General features: G+C 45.2%; 1 protein-coding gene across 1 annotated transcript in view; it reads right to left on the bottom strand.

Annotated features, from left to right (window-relative positions):
• rsf1a (remodeling and spacing factor 1a) overlaps positions 1-24,346 on the bottom strand; it is a 99,346-nt gene that overhangs the window by 21,434 nt on the left and 53,566 nt on the right. Inside the window, exons 4-6 of the mRNA XM_038818094.1 lie at positions 10,297-10,502; positions 4,072-4,223; positions 2,052-3,400 (exon numbers count right to left, since the gene is read on the bottom strand). Coding sequence (XP_038674022.1) covers positions 2,052-3,400; positions 4,072-4,223; positions 10,297-10,502 — 1,707 coding nt within the window. The remainder of the gene's footprint in view (positions 1-2,051; positions 3,401-4,071; positions 4,224-10,296; positions 10,503-24,346) is intronic.

Genomic DNA, 24,346 nt, shown 5'->3' with positions numbered 1-24,346 from the left:
CTGCACATTTTTGGCCCAACATACGCAACCTCTCCTCATAAGAAAACCCCTCTATACCTAGGATGAACCTAGTGAACCTTCTGTGGACTGCCTCAAATGCCAGTATATCCTTCCTTGGATAAGGGGACCAAAACGGATTCCTCTTGTGGCGGAGGCTAGAACTAGGAGATAGAGAAGCCTAACTTTTAAACTCAGTTAATACTGAGAAAAAATTGCTCACCTTTTGAGGGTCGTTAATCTGTGGAATTTTCTGCTCCAGAGAGCAGTAGAGGCTGGGTCATTGAATATATATTAAAGATTGAGTAATATAGATTTTTGATTGACAAAGGGTGTCAAGGGTTATGGGAAACAGGGAGGTGGAGTTAAAGTCATAATCAGATTAGCCATGATCTTATTGAATGGGGGAAACAGGCTCGAGGGGCCGAATAGCCTAGTCCTGCTCCTGTCTTGCGTTCTTGACAACTTCCATCTGCAACTATCGCTGATCCACTTTCCATTTTATTCCCTCTTCAATTTCCTCTGTGCGTCTTCCTCATGTCTTTTCACAGAGATGATTTTTGTTCTCTCTTTTCACATTTCTTTCCAGCTTTTCACCTCATTTGTGGCTAAAGTGACCAAGACTACTCCTCCCCAAACTTTTGCAGCAAATTAGCTGGGGAAGCTCTGGCTGATCACTCCTACCTCACCATCGTTCTAATTTCAGGAACACAAGGCCAAAATTGTAGATTGCAGGATAACTACCAGCTGGTTTAGCACACTGGGCTAAATCGCTGGCTTATAAAGCAGACCAAGGCAGGCCAGCAGCACGGTTCAATTCCCGTATCAGCCTCCCCGAACAGGCGCCGGAATGTGGCGACTCGGGGCTTTTCACAGTAACTTCATTGAAGCCTACTCGTGACAATAAGCAATTTTCATTTCATTTCATTTTTCAGCATGGCAGAAATCAGTGAGGTAAACAAAGATCAACCCTCCGACCCTTCAGCATCCATCCTCCACACTCCATTCATCCAGTAAGTCAGCAGCATTTTTTTTTTTTTTTAAAAGACGAAAATAATTCTTGGCAGCATAGAACGTTTGACAGAGGAAACAGTGGAGGTAGAGACGACTGCATATTAAGGGAACAGTGGACAGCTATTTGAAGAGGGAGCTACAGAGTTATGGAGAAAATGAAATGAAAATCACTTATTGTCACAAGTAAGCTTCAAATGAAGTTACTGTGAAAAGCCCCTAGTCGCCACATTCTGGCGCCTGTTCGGGAAGGCTGGCACGGGAATTGAACCGTGCTGCTGGCCTGCCTTGGTTTGCTTTCAAAGCCAGCGATTTAGCTGTGTGCTAAACCAGCCACTGGAAAATAAATGGCACGTGACATAAACAGCTCCAGCACAAACATGATGGGCCAAATGGCCTTCTGTCTGCTGTAAACTTCTACAGGCTTTTCATAGAAATTGTGCTCAAACCTTTGTTGACTACAACAATCCAGCTGCCAGTTAAAATCTCTCTCTTGGGGAAGAACTAGACAGGTTTGGCAATACTGTAAATCCCATTACAAGTTCTGTTTAGCAGGACTTAATTCGATCCAAGTGTTGTTCACCTCTTTTACCTCAATGCATTGGCTGGTACAGTTGATAGTGGTTATGTTACTGGAATAGTGGCCCAGAGGCCTGGAACTAACACTTTGGAGACAAGTTCAAAGCCCCAAGAGGGCAACTGGGAAATTTAAATTTAATTAGTTATATAAACCCTGAAATAAAACATTAGTATTAGAAACTTTGGCCATAAAATTACAGGATGGTCATCAAAATCCCCATCTGATTCACTCTGTTCTTTAGGGAAGGTGATTTGCTATCCTTACCTGGTCTGGCCGACACGTGACTCCAGACCCACAGCAATTTGGTTGACTCGCATCTGCCCCTTGAAATGGCTGAGCAAGCTACTCTGTTGTTTTCAAGGTGTTGACTCACAATCCCTTCATTTGGACAATCCTGCCTTGCCAGCAACACCCACAACAAACCTTTTTTTTCGTGGATTTTTAAACAATCAAATCACTGTACCTTTGCTCCTTTGGAATCTTTCTCCATCTTTTTCTGATTCTCATCCCTATCTGGACTCAGAGGTGCAGACTCTTCTCTCTTGCTCGCTTTCTTCTCCTGGCTTTCTGTTACTTTCGCTGTGGGTTTGGATATTCTCAACGACCTCCTTAAGCACCTTGCCCCGTTAGGCTCGGTCTCCTGCTTCTCTTCCACCTGCTCAACCTTTTGGGCTGCTTCTGCCTCCAAAGTCTTCTCCAACATCTGTTGCCTCAAAGACGCTCTTGTTCTCCTCACAGGCACTTTTTCTGTACGTTCCTCCTCCACCTTGGCGAAACTTGCCTGTTGCGTGTCGGATGTTGCTATGTCAGACAGTTTGGTGCTCAGGGAACTCTTTGAAGAATCCTCTTCATCTTCACATTTTGACCTGGCTTCCTCAGTAGGCTTCTCGAGCTTTGGGAAATCCTGGTCTGCACCTTTCTCCTTCGCTGTGCAGTTCTGGTTTACCTCCACTTCATTTCTGCTTGCGTGATTCTCCTGATTAAGCCTCACTGGCAAATCAGAATCCCCTTTGCCTGACCCGTCAATGCCATTTTCCTCCTCTTTAGTTGGATGCGGGTGTTCAGGCTCCTGATTCTTTTTCTTCGGCTCAGCCTTCTCTGGAACAGATGCTTCTGTATTTTGCTCTTCAGTTTTGTGGTTGTTCACGTGGGGTCCAGCAGCTATCTCGCCGTTCACCAGTTGCTTTCCCTCCGCTTGCTCCTCAGGTACCTGCTTTACTGTCTCAACTTCTGCTTTGGATTCTTCTTTCAATGGCTCTTTGACAGGAGTCATGGGTTTGCTGAGTGGCCCCTTCACTGAACTGTCATAATCTTCAGTCAGTTTAATTTCACGCTTTTTCATGGGGAGTTTTGCCTGCTTGACGGTTTTTAAGGCCCTTTCGAGCTCTTCTGAGGATTTCTCTTTGACATCGTCAGGAGGTTCCACCTTGTTGCAAATTCCCAGTTTTTCACGGTCTTCAGCTGTCAACTTATTACTGCAACCTTTGGAATCACTGGAGCCTTTCAGACTGGCCATTTCTACTTTCGTAGCCGTGTTTCCTCCATCAGTTAGCTTATTAATTGTCACAAGATTGTTCTCTTTGGTCAGTTTAGCACCTTCACCTTTCTCATCAGTGTTTTCTATGGCAGGCTGCTCTATCTTAATGGTCTGCCCTGCCTTTGAGCCATCTTCATCTTGCTCTTTCTTGACTGTTCGTGCTTTTTCCTCAACTTTTGGAGAGGTAGTTGTGGGTGGAGATGCCGGATTTGAGTTTGTGGCCTTTTCAGGTTCCTTCTGCTGCCCTTTTATCGTTCCATCCGCCTTTACTTCCTCTGTTCAAACATTTTTAAAAATATATGGTTAATCAAAGAAGAAAGCTTTAATTTGTAAAACTTCTCATAGAAGTGACTCAAAAATGCTACACATATAACAAATAACTTTTGGTCAAATTGCAGGAAAGTCTCAAACAGGAATGAGAGAAGGGCAAGCTAATCTGGTTTATGATACTTTTAGTTGAGGGAGAGGTTGACACATTCACAGCACAGTCCTCTTCAAGTAATGCCACAGAATGCTTTGCACCCATTTGAACTAGAAGAGGGCTTGGTTTAACTGAAAGACACAGCACACAATACACCCACAAACCGTCGGCAGACAAAAGGGAAACGAGACTGAAGACACACTGCACACCAGAATTAATTGGGAGTGGGTGGGAATGTGATGAGAGTTCAAACCACCGAAAATTGGGTTCAGGTAGAATGGCAAAATAAAGATGCTCATTTTCACCGATTAATCAAATCAAGGTTTCTGTTCCTAACCATTTTGTATTGTTCCCCATTGGAAGTGTGCGCTTGGGAATGTTAGGCAAACGGGGGATTAAGTTAAACAGTGATAGCTCACCTTCCCTCCTATAGATACTGCCGATGAGCACGCATGTGAATGGGCACTCAAAACATTTAGACAGATCTCAGAACCGGAATCAACATTTATAGAAGAGAAAAATTACCTTCCAGATGTTCAAGTTCTTTCTTATTCTCGTCATCTTCAGGTGTAGGGCTAGTACGAGAGGAGCCATCTTCCTGGATAAACTTGGTTAGTAACGCCGGATCTATCTGAGCTTTCAGCAGTTGCAGTGTTTCAGCCAATTCATTACGGTCCCTGTTAAAACAAAAATTCACGGACACACGCCATGACCATATTGTTGTGGATTCGGCAATCTCGTAAGCATTCAGATAGTCCCTTAAAGAAACAGGCCAATGAAAGAACAGATAAGAGCAGTGTGTTCTGTTCAGCATACATCTTGCATATATGCTGGTAAGAAATATTTTTGGGTCATTTCCAAGATTTCCGGAGAATTGAGTTTAGGCTTATGTTCCAATTTCTGTGAGATTCAATGGTTATTCACTGGAGAAACAATCTCAAACTAGGATTGGGAGGGAGGTGGAATCAGCTGGGACTCCCGCTTTTGATCGCTCTCTGGTAATCTCTAGATTTGATAGTGAGGTCAGAAGTAGGTCGGCTCGCTGAGGATTGCGCTGTCCAGCTCCAGTTACAATTCCTCAGATAGTGAGGTAGCACGTTCTTCCAGCCAGGAAGACCCAGAACCACATGGAGGCTTGGGGTCATTCTTACCTTTGTCACTCTTTTTATTAATTCATAGGATGCGAATGTCAACGACAAGGCTGACATTTGTTGTCCATCACTAATCGCCCTTGAACTGAGTGATTTCCTCGGCCATTTCAGGGAGCAGTTAAGAGTCAACCACATTGCTGTGGGTCTGGAGTCACATGTAGGCCAGACCAGGTAAGGACGGCAGATTTCCTTCTCTAAAGGATTTAGTGAACCAGATGAGCTTTTGTAACATACACGATGGTTGTCATGGTAACCATAACTGAGACTAGCTGCCGTGTTGGGATTTGAACCCGGGTCCCCACAGCATTGGCTTGGACCCCTGGATTACAAATGCAACATCTCACCCTCTAGACTTGTTCTTCTAACGCTTTCTTGGCTAGACCTCCAATCTTCCAACCTCCATGACCGTGAACTCATCCAAACTTCATCCATGTGAACATATGAATGATGAGAATAGGTCTTTCGGTGGCTCGAACCTGCTCTGCCATTTGGTAAGATCATGGCTGATCTGATTATACTATCTATTTTCTTCTCTACCCTCTATCCTATTTGTCTGCCTTAAAAATATTCAATTACTCTGCCTCCATCCACACTCACGACTCTCTCGCTCTCGAAATATTCCTTTTAACTGCTTCTTATAAAGGAGACCCCTTATTTCTATACTGCATCCCCTTAGTTCCAGTCCCTCCCAAAGGGGAAACATCCTGTTACCATCCACCGTCAATCCTGTAGCCATCTAAAATGTCCACCTGCAAAGGACCATGGAAACTGTGGTCAACTTGGGGCACAGAGAAATACACAGCCTTTGTGTATGTGCCAGTCACAAACTTGCACCTATTAAAGGTTAATCACCATTTTCCCCAGGACAATAGAACTCAAATCAAGGAAGGGCAACAGCAGCAGACTAACAGGTGCCACTTCCCCTTATTTGGAAAGGCATACGTGCCTGGGACAATGATAGCTAGGACCCGCCCAGCCATCGAGGTACCCACCCATAATTGGCCAGAATCGTTTAGGGTGATCAATATACTATTGATCCATTGGATCCTGAGATAGCACAGCCCAAAAGGGCTCGAAAGGGGAGCAGGATAAGAAGCCCTGCGCTCAAAGGATCAGCCTCTTTTGGACCGGCCTGTGCGCGACCAATTGCAGCATATCAACAAGCCAAGTTCAAGGACCCGCAATCGCTACCTGAAGGACAAGCCCAGCCGAGAAGAACCTGACGACTTCCAACCGACCCACGTGGACACAGATAAAGGCCTTATCCCGCACAGAGCCGGTCACCCCGAAGTTAAGTAAAGGTCACCTTACTTATTAGGTCTAGTTTAGTGCATAGCCGCGTGTATCATTGCATACAGAGATAAGTCTTGTGTTTATTAATAAACTGTCTTTTGAACTAATATACTGGTTGTGTGGTCATTCGATCAATATAAGAAACAGCTTGTGGTTCACATAGAAATAAAGAAGTCAACAATCCCCATCAGGATCTTATGTGTCAATAAACTTGCCTCTCGTTCTTCTAAACTCCAATGGCACTGGACCAACCAGCCCAAACTATCGCCACAAGACAACCCCTTCATCCTCGGCATCAATGGATTGAAGGTCAGTTCACCTCTGAATTCACAAATTTTTCTTGTAATCTCGATTTGGCATGGTCAATTTAGAATTCTCCACTTGCTTACAAATCCCTCCCATGACGTTGCCCCTTCCCATCTCTGTAAACTCTCCCACCCAGACACTCCTCTGGTACCTTCACATTCCTCCACCTTCCCATTTTAATTGTTACATCATTGCTGGTCGTGCCTTCATTCTCTGCCCCACAGTCCCAAACACCTCTATAAAGTTCTCCTCCTTTAAGATGCTCCTTAAAACCTATCTCTCTGACCAAACTTTTGATCAACTGCCCAATATCTCTGCATCAGGGGCTGTTTAGCACAGGGCTAAATCCCTGGCTTTGAAAGCAGACCAAGCAGGCCAGCAGCACGGTTCAATTCCAGTACCGGTCTCCCCGAACAGGCGCCGGAATGTGGCGACTAGGGGCTTTTCACAGTAACTTCATTTGAAGCCTACTCGTGACAATAAGCGATTTTCATTTCATTTCATGTAGCTCAGTGTCCAATTTTTGTTTGATAATACTCCTGTGAAGTGCCTTACTAAGTTTAAAGGAGAAATGCAGGTGCACACCGATTATTGCACAATGTTCAACACAATTCATGACTCCTCGGGTATTGAAACAGTCCGTGTCGATATGGAGCAAGTTCTGGACAACTTTCAGGCTTGGGCTGATAAGTGGCAAGTAACATTTGTGCCACACAAATACCAGGAAATGACCATTTCTAACACCATTAAACAAAGGAGCAGAAGTAGGTCACTCGGCCCATCGAGTCTGCTCCGCCATTCAATGAGATCAAGGCTGATCTGACAGAATCCTCAACTCCACTTTCCCACCTTATCCCCATAACCCTGGATTACCTTACTGACTAAAAATCCGTCTCCCTCAGCCTTGAACATACCCAGCCTCTACAGCTCTATGCTGGAAAGGATTTCACAGATTCACTGCCCTCAAGAGAAGAAATTCCTCCTCATTTCTGTCTTAAGTGGGTCACCCCTTACTCTGAGATTACATCTTCTGGTCCTAGACTCTCCCACCCCCGAGAATCATTCTTCCAAACACCAATGAGTTCGGCCCAATCTACTCAACCTCCCGTATAGTTTTAGCACGACTTCCCTATTTTTATACTCCAATCCCTTTGAAATAAAGGCCAACATTCCATTTGCCTTCCCCATTACCTGCTGAACCTGCATGCTAGCTTTTTGTGATTTGTGCACGAGGACACCCAGGCACCTTCCTTGACATTCAGCAATATTACTACAGTATCAACATCTTGGGTGTTACCACTCACCAGAAACTGTATTGGACTAACCATATAATTATAATTTAAAAAAATATTCTTTGTCACAAGTAGGCTTACATTAACACTGCAATGAAGTTACTGTGAAAAACCCCTAGTCACCACATTCCGGCGTCTGTTCCAAGGGAGAATTTGGATTGTACAAATTACTTAACAGCACGTCTTTAGAGACTTGTGGGAGGAAACCGGAGCACCCGGAGGAAACCCACGCCGACACAGGGAGAACATGCAGACTCCGCACAGATAGTGACCCAAGCCGGGAATCGAACCTGGGACCCTGGAGCTGTGGAGCAACAGTGCTACCCACTGTGCTACCGTGCCGTCCATATACATACTGTGGCTACAAGTGAAGGTCAGCGGCTGCAGATTCTGTGGAGAGTAACTCTCCTCCAGACTTATCAAAGCCTTTCCACCATCGACAAGGCACAAGTTAGGAGTGTGATGGAATACTCTCCACTTGCCTGGATGGATGCTGCTCTGACATCACTCAATAAGTCAGCTTGATTGACATCCCATCCATCACTTTAAACATTCAATCCTTCCACCACCAACACACAGTTGCAGCAGTGTGTACCATCTACAATCTGCACTGCAGTACTCACCAAGACTCCTTCAACAGTCCTTTGAAACCCTCAACACCTACCACCGAGAAAGACAAGGGCATGGGAACACCACCACCATTAAGTCCCCTCCAAGGCATGCATCACCCTCTCTTTGAACTATAATCACTGTCCCTTCACTATCGCTGTGTCTAATTAACCTGTATCACCCAAATCTGCTGCTCTCGTTCAAGGACAGAGCTCTATAGCATTTTGGAATTCCTGATCTCAATGGCTCCTGCCTTTAGCCTGCAGGACAGTTCTACCCTGATGGGTAAAGCAGTAGTATCATGCAGCAGATTGGAACCAGGAAAAGCTGTGATGGATGGTGTGTGTTATCATAGTGAGAAACAAAGAACTTAATCATGAAATGGGGGAGGAGGTTGGTAGGATTAGGAGCGAATAAATGAACTGGGAAGAGAGAAAAGAGTTTCCCTGAAGGGTTTCCTGTTGATTTCCTTATTTTCCATTTCCTTTATTTTGCCGCTATCATTTTTGATCCATGGATGTTTAATGGGCATATACCTTTAAAATGAGCAGAGGAAGTGAGGAACTCAAAAGTTATAAAATAGTTCACAGTGCATGCTTTTGAACAGCAGGCGTTTTGGCACCCGAGAAGTTGGAGAGACCCAATTTGATTGGTCAGCTGGTGGCCAATGAATTGGCAAAAGGCCATATTCTGCCCAGCAGCAGGCGGTGATTGGGTCCGACCAAGTGGGCTGGTTTTCAGAGAACTAAGGAAGGAACAGTCGGGCCCTGGACATTCGGAGGAGAAGCTATGTGAGGCTCTCTTTTGCTTTAGAAAAACTGCATAGCTGCTGTATTTCTGAACTTGAAGAACCTGGATGAATCGACAGCATAACCCATTACGGACTGAAAGCAGAAACCTCGATTTAAAAGCTGAAACTAATGGAAGGTGTGCTCGAAGACAACCATCTGAAATGAAGACTCTTATCCTTTTTACTTTCAGCATTATTTTACACCCCTCTTTTCCCATTTGTGTTTGTTTGTCTGTCTGTCTGTCTGGGGTGTGTGTGTGTGTGTGTGTACACATATATATATATATTATATATATATATATATATATATATATATATATATAGGAGGGGGTGAGCTAAAGAGGGAGAGTTAGGAATTAGATAAAGTTAACCAGTTGAATTTGCTACATATGGAATTATAGTTATTAATAAAATTAATTGTATTTAACTGTACAACTGGGTGACAGTGTTTTTTGGGTCGCAAGGGCCAAAGACTTGGGGTGTTTTCTTCAAATTATTTGTTGATTTCAATTGTGTTGCAACTCCGGATCCAGTGGGCCGGAATTGACTGCATACTAGCCCAGGGGGTCGTAACAATTTTAAATCCAAGATAGATTTTAAAATTTTAAAGATATCAAAGAGGCTTAATTATTCAGCCATGGGCTGATTTAGCACAGTGGGCTAAATAGCTGGCTTGTAAAGCAGACCAAGGCCAGCAGCACGGGTTCAATTCCCGTACCTGCCTCCCTGAACAGGCGCCAGAATGTGGCGACTAGGGGCTTTTCACGGTAACTTCATTTGAAGCCGACTTGTGACAATAAGTGATTTTCATTTCAACGGACACGAGGGTTAAACGACCTCTTCCATTTCCTATATGGGGTGGCGGGCGAGAATGCCTCTATGAACAATTTTAATTGTAAAACTTAGTCGTGGTGGACTCATAATAGCCCATCGTTTACAGAAATCTTTGAGAAATTCTAGCCCACCTTCTGCAAGGCAACAGGTAGGTGCATGGGAACGTGATCTTCTCAAGGGCAACTCAAAATGGGCCAGGTTTGCCAGTAACGTTCAAATCTAGAGAATTGATTTGGTTTTTTTTTGCCTGCCTTTTTTCTTCACCTCATGTCACACCACATATATCCCAAGCAGATTGGTTATGTTCAAACACCCAGTTTTTCTTTCTCCCTGCACTATTGAAATAACCACTTCCCAAGGCGGAGTTGCCATCCACCCATCCCATTTTAATACTGAGGAATCCAGGCAGCCTTCTAAAGCATAAACTAACTGCAAGAAACGCAACAGAAAAGTCACTCTCCCACCCTCACCATACCTTACAATGAGCCTCCATGAAGTGCCATCTTGATCATCTTGTTCTTCCGTGTATAATCGCACATTGTACTCTTGGTCCAATTGGTACCAATACATTAGGCCATCTTTATCTCGCCCAATTGGATGGATGCGCATAGCATCTGGCTCCTCTTCGTTCAGCACATTCTTGAATTTCAAATTATCATCAAATTGGCATTCACAGAGATACTGAAAGAGAAAGGACACTTGTTAGTACTGTATCTCCATAAAGCAGATGGCCCCAAGTCTGTGAAGTATTCGCCAATCCGGACACCAATAATGTTGATAAAACTGACCCCCAGAAGCTGCAAGGGGCAGGAGAGAAGAAGAAACTGACATAGCTGGGGTAAAACCAATTTGTGCTCGTGTGCGTAAAGCACAGAGACTATGCAGGCTGTAATGGAGCCTTCCTCCTCCATTCATAGATCATAGAATTTACAGTGCAGAAGGAGGCCATTCAGCACATCGAGTCTGCACCGGCTCTTGGAAAGAGCACCCTACCCAAGGTCAACACCTCCACCCTATCCCCATAACCCAGTAACCCCACCCAACACGGAGGGCAATTTTGGACACTAGGGGCAATTTATCATGGCCAATCGACCTAACCTGCACATCTTTGGACTGTGGGAGGAAACCGGAGCACCCGGAGGAAACCTACGCACACACGGGGAGGATGTGCAGACTCCGCACACAGTGACCCAAGCCGGAATCGAACCTGGGACCCTGGAGCCGTGAAGCACTTGTTCTATCCACAATGCTACCGTGCTGCCCTGAGAGGTCTGTCAATATTCACTTGCGCTGACACACATGTTTTTGCAGTAAGGTGTGGGAGGCTTCGCTTGATATGGAGAAATCCATTTCTAACGAAGCACATTGGTTTTTTTTTAAGTACGTATTCTTGAGATTTGTGTATCACTGACAAGACTAAAATGTATCGTCGATCCCATGTTGCCACAACTGAGTGGTTTGATCGGCCAGTTGAGGAGGCAATAGGCCCAGCATCACACACAGGCCAGCCAGAGCTATTAAAGACAGGTAGTCATCCTTAAAAAGGACACATCAGTGACCCAGTAGGGTTTTTACAATAATCATTTTTATTGGTGTCATTTGAGCTCATCTAAAGTCTTAAGGGACAAAAGTACATTGTGTAAACGTTGTTCTATGGAAACCCTCCTCTCTTGATGGTTCAGTTCACTACTAAGTCAACTGTGCAGAACATAAAAGTATTTGTTTCAAATACACAATCTGTGCCAAGATGGCTAACCTCAGCCAGGTCAGTGGCAATGGGTGGCCATTTCCCTTGGTACCCAGGAAAATCAAGTCACACAAAGTTTCTGATCTAGTGAGATCTAGCTGGTAAGGATGGGCTGTGCCAGGAAAGGACAGACTGAGATTCAGCTGTTAGGCACCCTTCCCCAATGGCGGCACGACAATCAAGTGTTATACATGAAACTGCATGAAATAAGCACCTTGATCAAGTTAGTCAGCGCACATGGAACAGTACTGGAGGGAAGAAGCCAGAAATTCAAGCAACGAAGGAGAAAACTGGCAAAAGATAGGAAATAGACAACCTGAGTCCACATTTGTGGTTCAACTGCTAGCAACACTGGCTCATGTAGAACCCAGATGCTCAAGCTTCCATCCCAATTGGTGTTGCATTCACCCAACATCAGCAGTTGAGACATTACTTCCCTGGACTGGTAGGGGCAGGCAGGAGGAGATACAATTCAATTCAATTTCCTTTTCAATTAAGTATATTCCTATTCTTGGGGCGGCACGGTGGCGCAGTGGTTAGCACTGCTGCCTATGCCGCTGAGGACCCAGATTTGATCCCAGTCCTGGGTCACTGTCTGTGTGGAGTTTGCACATTCTCCCCGTGTGTGTATGGATTTCACCCCCACAACCCAAAGATGTGCATGTTAGGTGGATTGGCCACGCTAAATTGCCCCTTAATTGGAAAAAAATAATTGGGTACTCTAAATTTATTTTTAAAAAGTACATTCCTATTCTCGTCAGTTTATGGTACTTGGAGACTTTTCTTACTCTTACATGGGAAGTGGGTGTCGTTGGCTGGGCTAGCATTTGTTGTCCATTCCTAGCTCCCCTCGTGATGGTGGTGGTGAGGCAAGCTTCTTGAATCACTGCAGTCCATCTAGCATAGGCACACCTACAGTGCCGTTAGTTCCAGGTTTTTTTACCCAGCGATGGTGAAGGAACGCCAAGTTAGAATGCTGTACGGCTTGAAGGGGAACTGGTGGGTGGTGGTGATGACCACCAAGCTGCTGTAGCCCTGGTCTCTAGGTGGTAGATGTCAGGGTTTAAAAAGTGCTGAGGAAGGAAGCTTAGCAAGTTTCTGCAGTGCATCTTACATATGTTACACACTGCTAGCGCTGAATCAGTGGTAAATGTTTAAGGCAGTGGATGAGTTGCTCATCAAGTGGGCTGCTTTGTACTGGATGATGTCAAGTTTCTTGGCGGTTGATGGAGCTGCACTCATCCAAGTAAGTATTCTACCATAGTCCTGCTGCCAAAGATCTGGGAAGTACTCAACATATTCCAGATTCTCTCAGTCAACATAAATGGGAGGTGAAATATTTGGCTGACCAGATGTGGGTTTTGACAACATTCAAAGGTCAGGCCAAGTTTCTTGTATGAAAAGGTAGAGAATGGTTTGCAACCTGTGGAGAGGGCAACAACATCACATTCATCAGCAAACTGTAGATCATGCATATTTATGTTGCCAGTTAGGCTCTGGCACAGAGGTTAAGAGCTTTCCATCTGAACAGTAGTTGATACGGACACCAGAAGCCAGCTGATGAGGTGAACAGCCACAGTCAGGTAGATAATCATAGCCTTGCTTGACCTCAATTCGGATTTTGAAGATGTCTGTTTTAGATTTCCCACTCAAGACAGTTACAATCATATCATCATGAAACATGAAACAACTGCAGGATTGTGAATACGTTTCTTGGTGATCCAAATCTCTGGAGCACAATATGCAAAGCCTTGTGATTTACTGAGTCAAATGCTTTTGTCAAGTCACGGTAGCATGGGCAGCACGGTAGCATGGTGGTTAGCATAAATGCTTCACAGCTCCAGGGTCCCAGGTTTGGTTCCCGGCTGGGTCACTGTCTGTGCGGAGTCTGCACGTCCTCCCCGTGTGTGCGTGGGTTTCCTCCGGGTGCTCCGTTTCCTCCCACAGTCCAAAGATGTGCCGGTTAAGTGGATTGGCCATGCTAAATTGCCCGTAATGTCCTAAAAAGTAAGGTTAGGGGAGGGGGTTGTTGGGTTACGGGTATAGGGTGGATACGTGGGTTTGAGTAGGGTGATCATTGCTCGGCACAACATCGAGGGCCGAAGGGCCTGTTCTGTGCTGTACTGTTCTATGTTCAAGTCGATCAATGCAATGAAGAGTTCCCAGTGTTGGTCTCAACATTTTTCTTAGATTTTTCTGCCAACAAACACCAATGTGTGAGGTTCCTGCGGTCTAAATTCACATTACCTCTTCGGAATTTCCTTAACCACAGGAAGGCGGCAATTCAGAAGAATGCATGTCAGGATTTTTTCCCTGCTAAAGACAAGTGGGAAAAACCTTAATGGCTTCCACAGCATGATTTATCTCCCTTCTTGAAGATAGGTGCAATTGTCCCATTCAAGTCAGGTAGTTGGGGGGGGGTGGGGTCCCCACTTCCCCAAGACACTGTTGATGGAAGAGGCTTAAGTGATGTTGGAGATGGTCATTGGGTGCCATTATCAGCCCAAGCTGGAATGCTGTCCAGGTCTTGTTGCATGTGGACGTGGACTACATCAGTACATGAGGAGTCATGAATGGTGCCAAACTCTATGGAATAACCAGCCAATATCTCTACTTCTGACCTTATGATGTAGGACGGCCATTGATTAAGCAGTTGAATATGCTTGGGTCTAGGACACTACCCTGAAGGATTCCTCCAATGGTGCCTTGGGCAACCCAAGCAGTTTGGTTGAGCTCCCAAACCCAACCCAACAGTTTGACAGAGTATAAAGGAAGAGAAAATGGGACTTTTGTCAGAAAGATACGGCAATAATATTTGGGGATTTTAATCTACATATAGACTGGAAAAGTCAGGTGGGTAGTGTTGCTGAAGAGTTCATAGAATGTTTTTTGGGACAGTTTACACAGCATATCTGGAGCCTACTAGACAGCAGGCTACATTAGATCCGATATCATGCAACACGATGGGATTAAATGATAACCTCAGAATCATAAAATACCTACAGTGCAGAAGGAGGCCATTCAGCCCATCGAGTCTGTACCGACTCTCCAAAAGAGCACCCTACCTTGGCCCATGACCCTGCCCTATCCCCATAACCCCACCTAACCTTTGGACATGAAGGGGCAATTTAGCATGGCCAATCCGTCCACCCTGCACATCTTTGGTCTGTGGAAGGAAGGCAGAGCACCCGGAGGAATCCAACGCAAAACCAGGGAGAACATGCAAACTCAGCACGGACAGTCACCCAAGGTTGGAATTGAACCAAGGACCCTGGTGCGGTGAGGCAGCAGTGATAACCACTGTGCCTCTGTGTGCACACCAAATAACAGTGATCATAACCAAAAGAGCTACAACAGTACCAAACTTAAAGAAAAAGCATATCATTTCACAAAGGTGGGTGGCAGGTCAGAAGGTTGGAGGGAAAAATTAGAGTACAGAAGAAAGATAGCTGGAAAAATAAAGTCAATAGTAAGAGTTTCTATAGATATTTAAATAAGGAAAGGGTCAACGAAGTGAGCGTTGGTCCTATAGAAGGTGCCGTGTGGGGAATTAATCATGCAAAAATCATCCTAGGGTCTTGAAAGAAGTGATGAGGGAGATGGTGACTGCGGGTCATCAGGCAGAGTCAACTTAGTTTCCTGAAAAGCAAAACATGTTTGACCAATTTATTGCAGTTCTTTGAATGACTCACATGTGCTGTGGATAAAGGAGAGCCAGTGGATGTATCGTACTTGGATTCCCAGATGGTATTTGATAAGGTCACATATTGGCATGGGTTAGCCAAGAGGAAACAGTTGGCATAAATGGGTCTTTTTCTAGTTGGCAAGGAGTCGTGTGCCACTGGGATCAGTGTTGTGGCCTCAATTTTTATAAATAACTTGGACCAAGGGGATAAAGGTATGGCTGCGAAATTTGCTGATGGCACAAACATGAGAAAGAAAATAAATTATGAAGAGGACATGAGGCTACAAAGAGTCATAGATAGGTTTCAGTGAGTGAACCTGGCAAATGGAATATAAAATGAGCAAATATGAATTTGTCCATTTATTTTTATTTGTTTTCAGGATGTGGGTGTCATTTATTGCTCCAGCCAGCATTTATTGTCCATCCCTAATTTGGATTGAATTTATTGTCACGTGTGCCGAGGTACAGTGAAAAGTATTGTTCTGCTTACAGTCCTGACAGATCAACATAGAATATACAGTGCAGGAGGCCATTCAGCCCATCGAGTCTGCACCGCCCACTTAAGCCCTCACTTCCACCCTATCCCTGTAACCCAATAACCCCATCTAAACTTTTTGAACACTAAGGGCAATTTACATAGAATTTACAGTGCAGAAGGAGGCCATTCAGCCCATCGAGTCTGCATCGGCTCTTGGAAAGAGCACCCTACCCAAGGTCAATTTAGCAGGTTCAATCCACCTAACCTGCATGTCTTTGGACTGTGGGAGAAAACCAGAACACCCGAAGGAAACCCACGCAGACACGGGAAGAATGTGCAGACTCCGCACAGTGACCCAGCGGGGAATCGAACCTGGGACCCTGGCGCTGTGAAGCTAGTGCTAGCCACTGTGCTACCATGCTGCCCATGTTCCATACATGAAAAAACGTAGAACATACGAAAAATACACAATATAAATACATAGACACAGATATCGAGTGAAGCATACGCTGTGTAGTACTATTCAGCAGAGAAGAGATCAGTTCAGTCCATAAGAGGGTCATTTAAGAGTTTGGTAACAGCAGGGAAGAAGCTGTTTGTGTACCTGTTAGTGCATGTTCTCAGACTTTTGTATCTTCTGCCCGATGGAAGAGAAAATAACCTGGGTGGGAGGGGTCTTTGATTATGCTGCCCACTTTCCCAAGGCAGCAGGAGGTATAGACAGAGTCAATAGATGGGGCATGGGAACCTGGATTGTAGTTTTGGGGTACGGGAGATTGAGAGTATAGAGGTCAGGAGCACAGATTTGACTTCGCAAGAGGGTGCCAGTGTTCAGGTAGGTGGTTTGAAGTGTGTCTACTTCAATGCCAGGAGTATACGAAATAAGGTAGGGGAACTGGCAGCATGGGTTGGTACCTTGGGACTTCGATGTTGTGGCCATTTCAGAGACATGGATAGAGCAAGGACAGGAATGGTTGTTGCAGGTTCCGGGGTTTAGGTGTTTTAGTAAGCTCAGAGAAGGGGGCAAAAGAGGGGGAGGTGTGGCGCTGCTAGTCAAGGACAGTATTACGGTGGCGGAAAGGATGCTAGATGGGGACTCTTCTTCTGAGGTAGTATGGGCTGAGGTTAGAAACAGGAAAGGAGAGGTCACCCTGTTGGGAGTTTTCTATAGGCCACCTAATAGTTCTAGGGATGTAGAGGAAAGGATGGCGAAGATGATTCTGGAAAAGAGCGAAAGTAACAGGGTAGTTGTTATGGGAGACTTTAACTTTCCAAATATTGACTGGAAAAGATATAGTTCGAGTACATTAGATGGGTCATTCTTTGTACAATGTGTGCAGGAGGGTTTCCTGACACAATATGTTGACAGGCCAACAAGAGGCGAGGCCACATTGGATTTGGTTTTGGGTAATGAACCAGGCCAGGTGTTAGATCTGGAGGTAGGTGAGCACTTTGGAAACAGTGACCACAATTCGGTGACCTTTACGTTAGTGATGGAAAGGGATAAGTATACCCCGCAGGGCAAGAGTTATAGCTGGGGGAAGGGCAATTATGATGCCATTAGACATGACTTAGGATGTGTTGGTTGGAGAAGTAGGCTGCAAGGGTTGGGCACACTTAATATGTGGAGCTTGTTCAAGGAACAGCTATTGCATGTTCTTGATAAGTACGTACCAGTCAGGCAGGGAGGAAGGGGTCGAGCGAGGGAACCGTGGTTTACCAAAGAAGTGGAATCTCTTGTTAAGAGGAAGAAGGAGGCCTATGTGAAGATGAGGCATGAAGTTTCAGTTGGGGCGTTTGATAGTTACAAGGAAGCGAGGAAGGATCTAAAGAGAGAGCTGAGACGAGCAAGGAGGGGACATGAGAAGTCTTTGGCAGGTAGGATCAAGGAAAACCCAAAAGCTTTCTATAGGTATGTCAGGAATAAAAGAATGACTAGGGTAAGAGTAGGGCCAGTCAAGGACAGTGGTGGGAAGTTGTGTGTGGAGGCTGAGGAGATAAGCGAGGTACTAAATGAATACTTTTCGTCAGTATTCACTCAAGAAAAAGATAATATTGTGGAGGAGAATGCTGAGACCCAGGCTATTAGAATAGATGGCATTGAGGTGCGTAGGGAAGAAGTGTTAGCAATTCTGGACAAGGTGAAAATAGATAAGTCCCCGGGGCCGGATGGGATTTATCCTAGGATTCTCTGGGAAGCCAGGGAAGAGATTGCTGAGCCTTTGGCTTTGATTTTTAGGTCATCATTGGCTACAGGAATAGTGCCAGAGGACTGGAGGATAGCAAATGTGGTCCCTTTGTTCAAGAAGGGGAGTAGAGATAACCCCGGTAACTATAGGCCGGTGAGCCTAACGTCTGTGGTGGGTAAGGTCTTGGAGAGGATTATAAAAGATACGATTTATAATCATCTAGATAGGAATAATATGATTAGGGATAGTCAGTATGGTTTTGTGAAGGGTAGGTCATGCCTCACAAACCTTATCGAGTTCTTTGAGAAGGTGACTGAACAGGTAGACGAGGGTAGAGCAGTTGATGTGGTGTATATGGATTTCAGTAAAGCGTTTGATAAGGTTCCCCACGGTCGGCTATTGCAGAAAATACGGAGGCTGGGGATTGAGGGTGATTTAGAGATGTGGATCAGAAATTGGCTAGTTGAAAGAAGACAGAGAGTGGTAGTTGATGGGAAATGTTCAGAATGGAGTTCAGTTACGAGTGGCGTACCACAAGGATCTGTTCTGGGGCCATTGCTGTTTGTCATTTTTATAAATGACCTAGAGGAGGGCGCAGAAGGTTGGGTGAGTAAATTTGCAGACGACACTAAAGTCGGTGGAGTTGTAGACAGTGCGGAAGGATGTTGCAGGTTACAGAGGGACATAGATAAGCTGCAGAGCTGGGCTGAGAGGTGGCAAATGGAGTTTAATGTGGAGAAGTGTGAGGTGATTCACTTTGGAAAGAATAACAGGAATGCGGAATATTTGGCTAATGGTAAAATTCTTGGTAGTGTGGATGAGCAGAGGGATCTCGGTGTCCATGTACATAGATCCCTGAAAGTTGCCACCCAGGTTGATAGGGTTGTGAAGAAGGCCTATGGTGTGTTGGCCTTTATTGGTAGAGGGATTGAATTCCGGAGCCATGAGGTCATGTTGCAGTTGTACAAAACTCTAGTACGGCCGCATTTGGAGTATTGCGTACAGTTCTGGTCGCCTCATTATAGGAAGGACGTGGAAGCCTTGGAACGGGTGCAGAGGAGATTTACCAGGATGTTGCCTGGTATGGAGGGAAAATCTTATGAGGAAAGGCTGATGGACTTGAGGTTGTTTTCGTTAGAGAGAAGAAGGTTAAGAGGTGACTTAATAGAGGCATACAAAATGATCAGAGGGTTAGATAGGGTGGACAGCGAGAGCCTTCTCCCGCGGATGGAGGTGGCTAGCACGAGGGGACATAGCCTTAAATTGAGGGGTAATAGATATAGGACAGAGGTCAGAGGTGGGTTTTTTACGCAAAGAGTGGTGAGGCCGTGGAATGCCCTACCTGCAACAGTAGTGAACTCGCCAACATTGAGGGCATTAAAAAATTTATTGGATAAGCATATGGATGATAAGGGCATAGTGTAGGTTAGATGGCCTTTAGTTTTTTTCCATGTCGGTGCAACATCGAGGGCCGAAGGGCCTGTACTGCGCTGTATCGTTCTATGTTCTATGTTCTATGGGAGGCGGGTTTGCGTGATTGACTGGGCTGTGTTCACGAATCTGTAGTATCTTACGGTCTTGGACCAAGTAGTTGCCATGCCAGGCTGTGATGCAGCCAGATAGGATGCCTTCTATGATGCATCTGTAAAAATTGGTTAGAGTCAATGTAGACAGCAAATTTCTTTAGTTTCCTGAGGACGTACAGGCACTGTTATGCTTTTTTGATCGTAGTGACGGCGTGGGTGGACCAGGCCAGATTGTTGGTGATGTGCACACCTAGGAATTTGAAGCTGTCAACCATCTCCACCTCGGCACCAATGATGCAGACAGAAGTGTGCATGATACTTTGCTTCCTGAAGTCAATGACCTGCTCCTTAGTTTTGCTGACGTTGAGGGAGAGATTGCTGTTGTTACACCATGCCACTAGATTCTCTATCTCCCTCCTGTACTCGGACTCATTATTGTTCAAGATCCGACCCATTACGGTCGTGTCTTCAGCAAACATGTAGATGGAGTTGGACACAAATTTTTGCCATACAGTCGTGTGTGTACAGGGAGTATAGCAGAGGGCTAAGCACACAGCCTTGTCGGGTCCCAGTATTGAGGACTATTGTGGAGGAGGTGTTGTTGTTTATCCTTTCTGATGGCCCTTACTGATTGCCCTTAAGAAAATGTTGGTGAGCTGTCATCTTGAACTGCTGCAGACCCTCTGATGTAGGGACACACACAGCGTTGTTAGGGTGGGAGATCCAGGATTTTGACCCAGCACAGTGAAGGAACGGCGATATATTTCCAAGGCAGGATGGCATGTGCCTTGGAGAGGAATTCCCACTTGGTGTTGTTGCCAGGTATCTGCTGCCCTTGACCTTCTAAATGGTAGTGTTGTGGGTTTGGAAGGTGCTACCTAATGAGCCTTGGTAGGTTCTTGCAGATGGTTGAGTATTGTTGGAGCTGCACTTGTCCAGGCAAGTGGAGAGTATTCCATCGCACTTCTGACTTGTACTTTAATAGATGGTCAAAAAGCTTTGGGGAATCAGGGAAGGCAGATTACTAGCCACAGGATTACAGGTCTCTGACCTGCTCTTGCAGCCACAGATTTTCTTTGAAGGTCCAATTCAGTTTTTGGTCAATGGCAACTCCCAGGATGTTGATTGTGGGGGATTCAGCAATGGCAATGCCATTGAATGTCAAAGGACGATGGTGAGAGGATTCATTGTCTGGCACTTGGGTGCCACGAATGTTACTTCAGCCACCCATCAGCCCAAGACTGGATATTATCCAGGTCTTGCTGCAATTGGACATGGATTGCTTCAGTGTCTGAGGAGGCACAAATGGTGCTGAACAGTCATCTGCGAACATCACCACTTCTGACCTTTTGATGGATGGAAGATTATTGATGAGGCAGCTGAAGATGTTGAGGCCAGGACTCTACCCTGAGGAACTCCTGCAGTGATGTCCTGGAGCTGAGATGATTGACCTCCAACCACCACAGCCATCTTCCATTGTGCCAGGTAGGACTACAAACAGCCAAGGATTTTCTCCGTGATTTACATTGACTCCAGTTTTGCTAAGGTTCCTTGATGGCGTACTTGATCAACTGCTGCCTTGGTGCCAAGGGCAGTCACACTGCCCTCACCTCTGGAGTTCATCTTTTTTGTCCATTTTTAGACCAAGGCTGTAATGAGATCAGGAGCTGAGTGGCCCTAGCAGAACACAAACTGAGCGTCAGCGAGCAGGTTATTGCTCAGGAAGTGCAACGTGATAGCACTGTAGATGACCCCTTCCATTATTTGACTCATGAAATGAAAATGAAAATCGCTTATTGTCATGAGTAGGCTTCAATGAAGTTACTGTAAAAAGCCCCTAGTCGCCACATTCCGGCACCTGTCTGGGGAGGCTGGTAAGGGAATCGAACCGTGCTGCTGGCCTGCCTGGTCTGCTTTAAAAGCCAACGATTTAGCCCAGTGAGCTAAACCAGCCCCTGTGATCAAAGTAGAAAGAATTTTTAAAACCATATTATCTGAATGGTGAGAGATTGCAGAGCTCGGAGATTAAGAGGGATCTGAGTGATTAGTGCATGAATCGCAAAAGGCCAATATGTAGGCACAGCAAGTACTACAGCAGTTAATGAAGACAGCTCAGGGGCTGGTTTAGCTCACAAGGCTAAATCGCTGGCTTTTAAAGCAGACCAAGCAGGCCTGCAGCACGGTTCGATTCCCGTACCAGCCTCCCCGGACAGGCGCCGGAATGTGGCGACTAGGGGCTTTTCACAGTAACTTCATTGAAGCCTACTCGTGACAATAAGCGATTTTCATTTCATTTTTCACCACCACCTTTCAAGGGCAATTAGGGATAGGCAATGAATGCTGGCCGAGCTTACGAAGCCAACATCCTTGAATGAATAAAAATTTAGGAGAGTTGGTTAAATGTTATTATATATGGAGAGGGGAATTGATTACAAATGTAGGGAGGTTATGCTTCAATTGTACACGGCACTGGTGAGACTATATCTGGAGTATTGTGCACGATAATGGTCTCTTTATTTAAGAAAAGATGTAAATGCGTAAGAAGCAGTTCAGGGGTTTAACAGATCGATACCAGGAATGGGCAGGTTGTCTTATGAGGAAAGATTGGGCAGATTAGGTTTTTATCCACCAGAGTTTGGATGAGTAAGAGGCAACTTCATTGTAACCTTTACGATCCTGCGGGGTATTAGAACATAGAACAGTACAGCACAGAACAGGCCCTTCGGCCCTCGATGTTGTGCCGAGCAATGATCACCCTACTTAAACCCACGTAACCCGTATACCCGTAACCCAACAATCCCCCAATTAACCTTACACTACGGGCAATTTAGCATGGCCAATCCACCTAACCTGCACATCTTTGGACTGTGGGAGGAAACCGGAGCACCCGGAGGAAACCCACGCACACACGGGGAGGACGTGCAGACTCCACACAGACAGTGACCCAGCCGGGAATCGAACCTGGGACCCTGGAGCTGTGAAGCATTGATGCTAACCACCATGCTACCGTGAGGCCCCTGTATTGACAGGGTGGATGTGGCGAGGATGTTTCCTCTCGTGGGAGAATCAATTGAATATGACCATGTGTCCAGATAATCGTACGGAGTGCGTTACCGAGTCCACTGGGCAACATGTGCTTAGGTTGATGGCGGATGCTGTATATGGTTTTATTCCTTAAATCATTTGCTAAACCGTTTGGGAGGATAGTCAAGAGTTAACCACTTTGATGTGGGTTTGGGGTCACATGTGGGCCATCCTGGATAAAGATAGAACTTGGAGGAGACGCCAGTCGGTCCCTCGAGCCTGCTCCGTCATTCATTATGGTCATGGCTGATAATCCAGCTCAATAGCCCGATCCCACCTTCACCCCACATCCTTTGATCCCCTTCGCCCCAAGAGCTACATCTAACTCCTTGAAAACATACAATGATTTGACCTAAACAGCTTCCTGTGGTAGCAAATTCGATAGGCTCCCCACTCTCAAGGTGAAGAAATTTCTCCTCATCTCAGTCCTAAAAGGTTTCCTTGTACTCTTAAGACTGTGACCAGGGATTCTGGACACCCCTACCATCAGAAACATCCTGCCTGCTTCCAAGTAGTCTTGTTAGAATTGTATAGGTTTCTCCATTCTTCTGAACTCCAGACAATATATGCTAGCTGACTCAATCTCTCCTCATAAATCAGTCCCGCCATCCCAGGAATCCATCTAGTAAACCTTCTTTGTACTCCCTCTAGAGCAAGAACATCCTTGAAAAATTCCAGTTGATTTGTCAAGCATGGTTTTCCAATTGTAAGTCCATGCTGACTCTGTCCAATTCTATCACTCTTTTCCAAGTGCTCGGCTACAAAATCTTGGATAACGGACTCTAGAATTTTCCCCACTACTCATGTCAGTCTGACTGGTCTATAATTATCTATTTCCCTTTACCTCCTTTAAATAGTAGGATTACATTAACTACCCTCCAATCTTTTTTTAAATTCATATACGGGATGTGGGCATTGCTGGTTAGGTCAGCATTTATTGCCCATCCCTAATTGCCCTTCAGAAGGTGGTGCTAAGTTGCCTGTTGGAACTGTTCCAGAGTCTACAGAATCTAGTTTGGCTCGGAATCATCACTGGTGCCCTGATGAAGCAAAGTAAGCAAGGGGGTTTACAACTCCAATGTTTCAGATAAGGGGTTGATCATGAGAGGAGAGGCAGACATCTGTGATGAATCTTTATTTGTCTTTGTGAACTTAATAGAGATGCAGAGAACCACTGAACTGTCTTTAGCTGACTAGGTTGAATTAATGTTGGGGACACAAAGGGGCACTTATCACAGCTGTCTCTGATTACCATTAACTATGTGTGAAAATAAATTAGAAAATACAGTAACAAAGGTTGGGTTGTGATGACTCCTAGGGGTCGAAAATACATAGACAGTACTTCGATTCCTGAACAGGAAACCCAACTTGGTGTGACCGTTAGTGAAGAGAAAATATAGCTCAGAAACAATCCACAGACCCCATCAAAGTTTGTTGACTGTGGACAAAGGGCACTCTGGGTAACAATGGAGCATGGGATATATTAGGAGTGAGCCTGCTCCACATTCAAACTGATCATAACTGATCATCTACTGCTTACGCTAATTTCCCTACTTTCCCACTTATCCCTTGATGCTTTAATATCCAGAAATCTATGTCGGACATGCTCAATGATTGAGCTTCCACAGCCATCTGGGGTAGCAAAAGATTCACCACCTTCTGAGCGAAGAAATTCCTCCTCATCCCAGTCTTAATGGCCCATTCCTTATTTTGAGACTGCATCCCTTGGTTCCACATTCACCAGCCAGGGGAAAGATCCTATCCACATCTACCTTGTCATAATTTGCAAGTTTCAATAAGATCAAATTCTTTAAAA

Source organism: Scyliorhinus canicula, chromosome 14, assembly GCF_902713615.1.
Source record: "Scyliorhinus canicula chromosome 14, sScyCan1.1, whole genome shotgun sequence".
In the NCBI taxonomy this organism is placed as follows: Eukaryota; Metazoa; Chordata; class Chondrichthyes; order Carcharhiniformes; family Scyliorhinidae; genus Scyliorhinus; species Scyliorhinus canicula.
The sequence above is the reverse complement of the archived record's forward strand: the minus strand, read 5'-3'. Positions and strand labels throughout refer to the sequence as shown.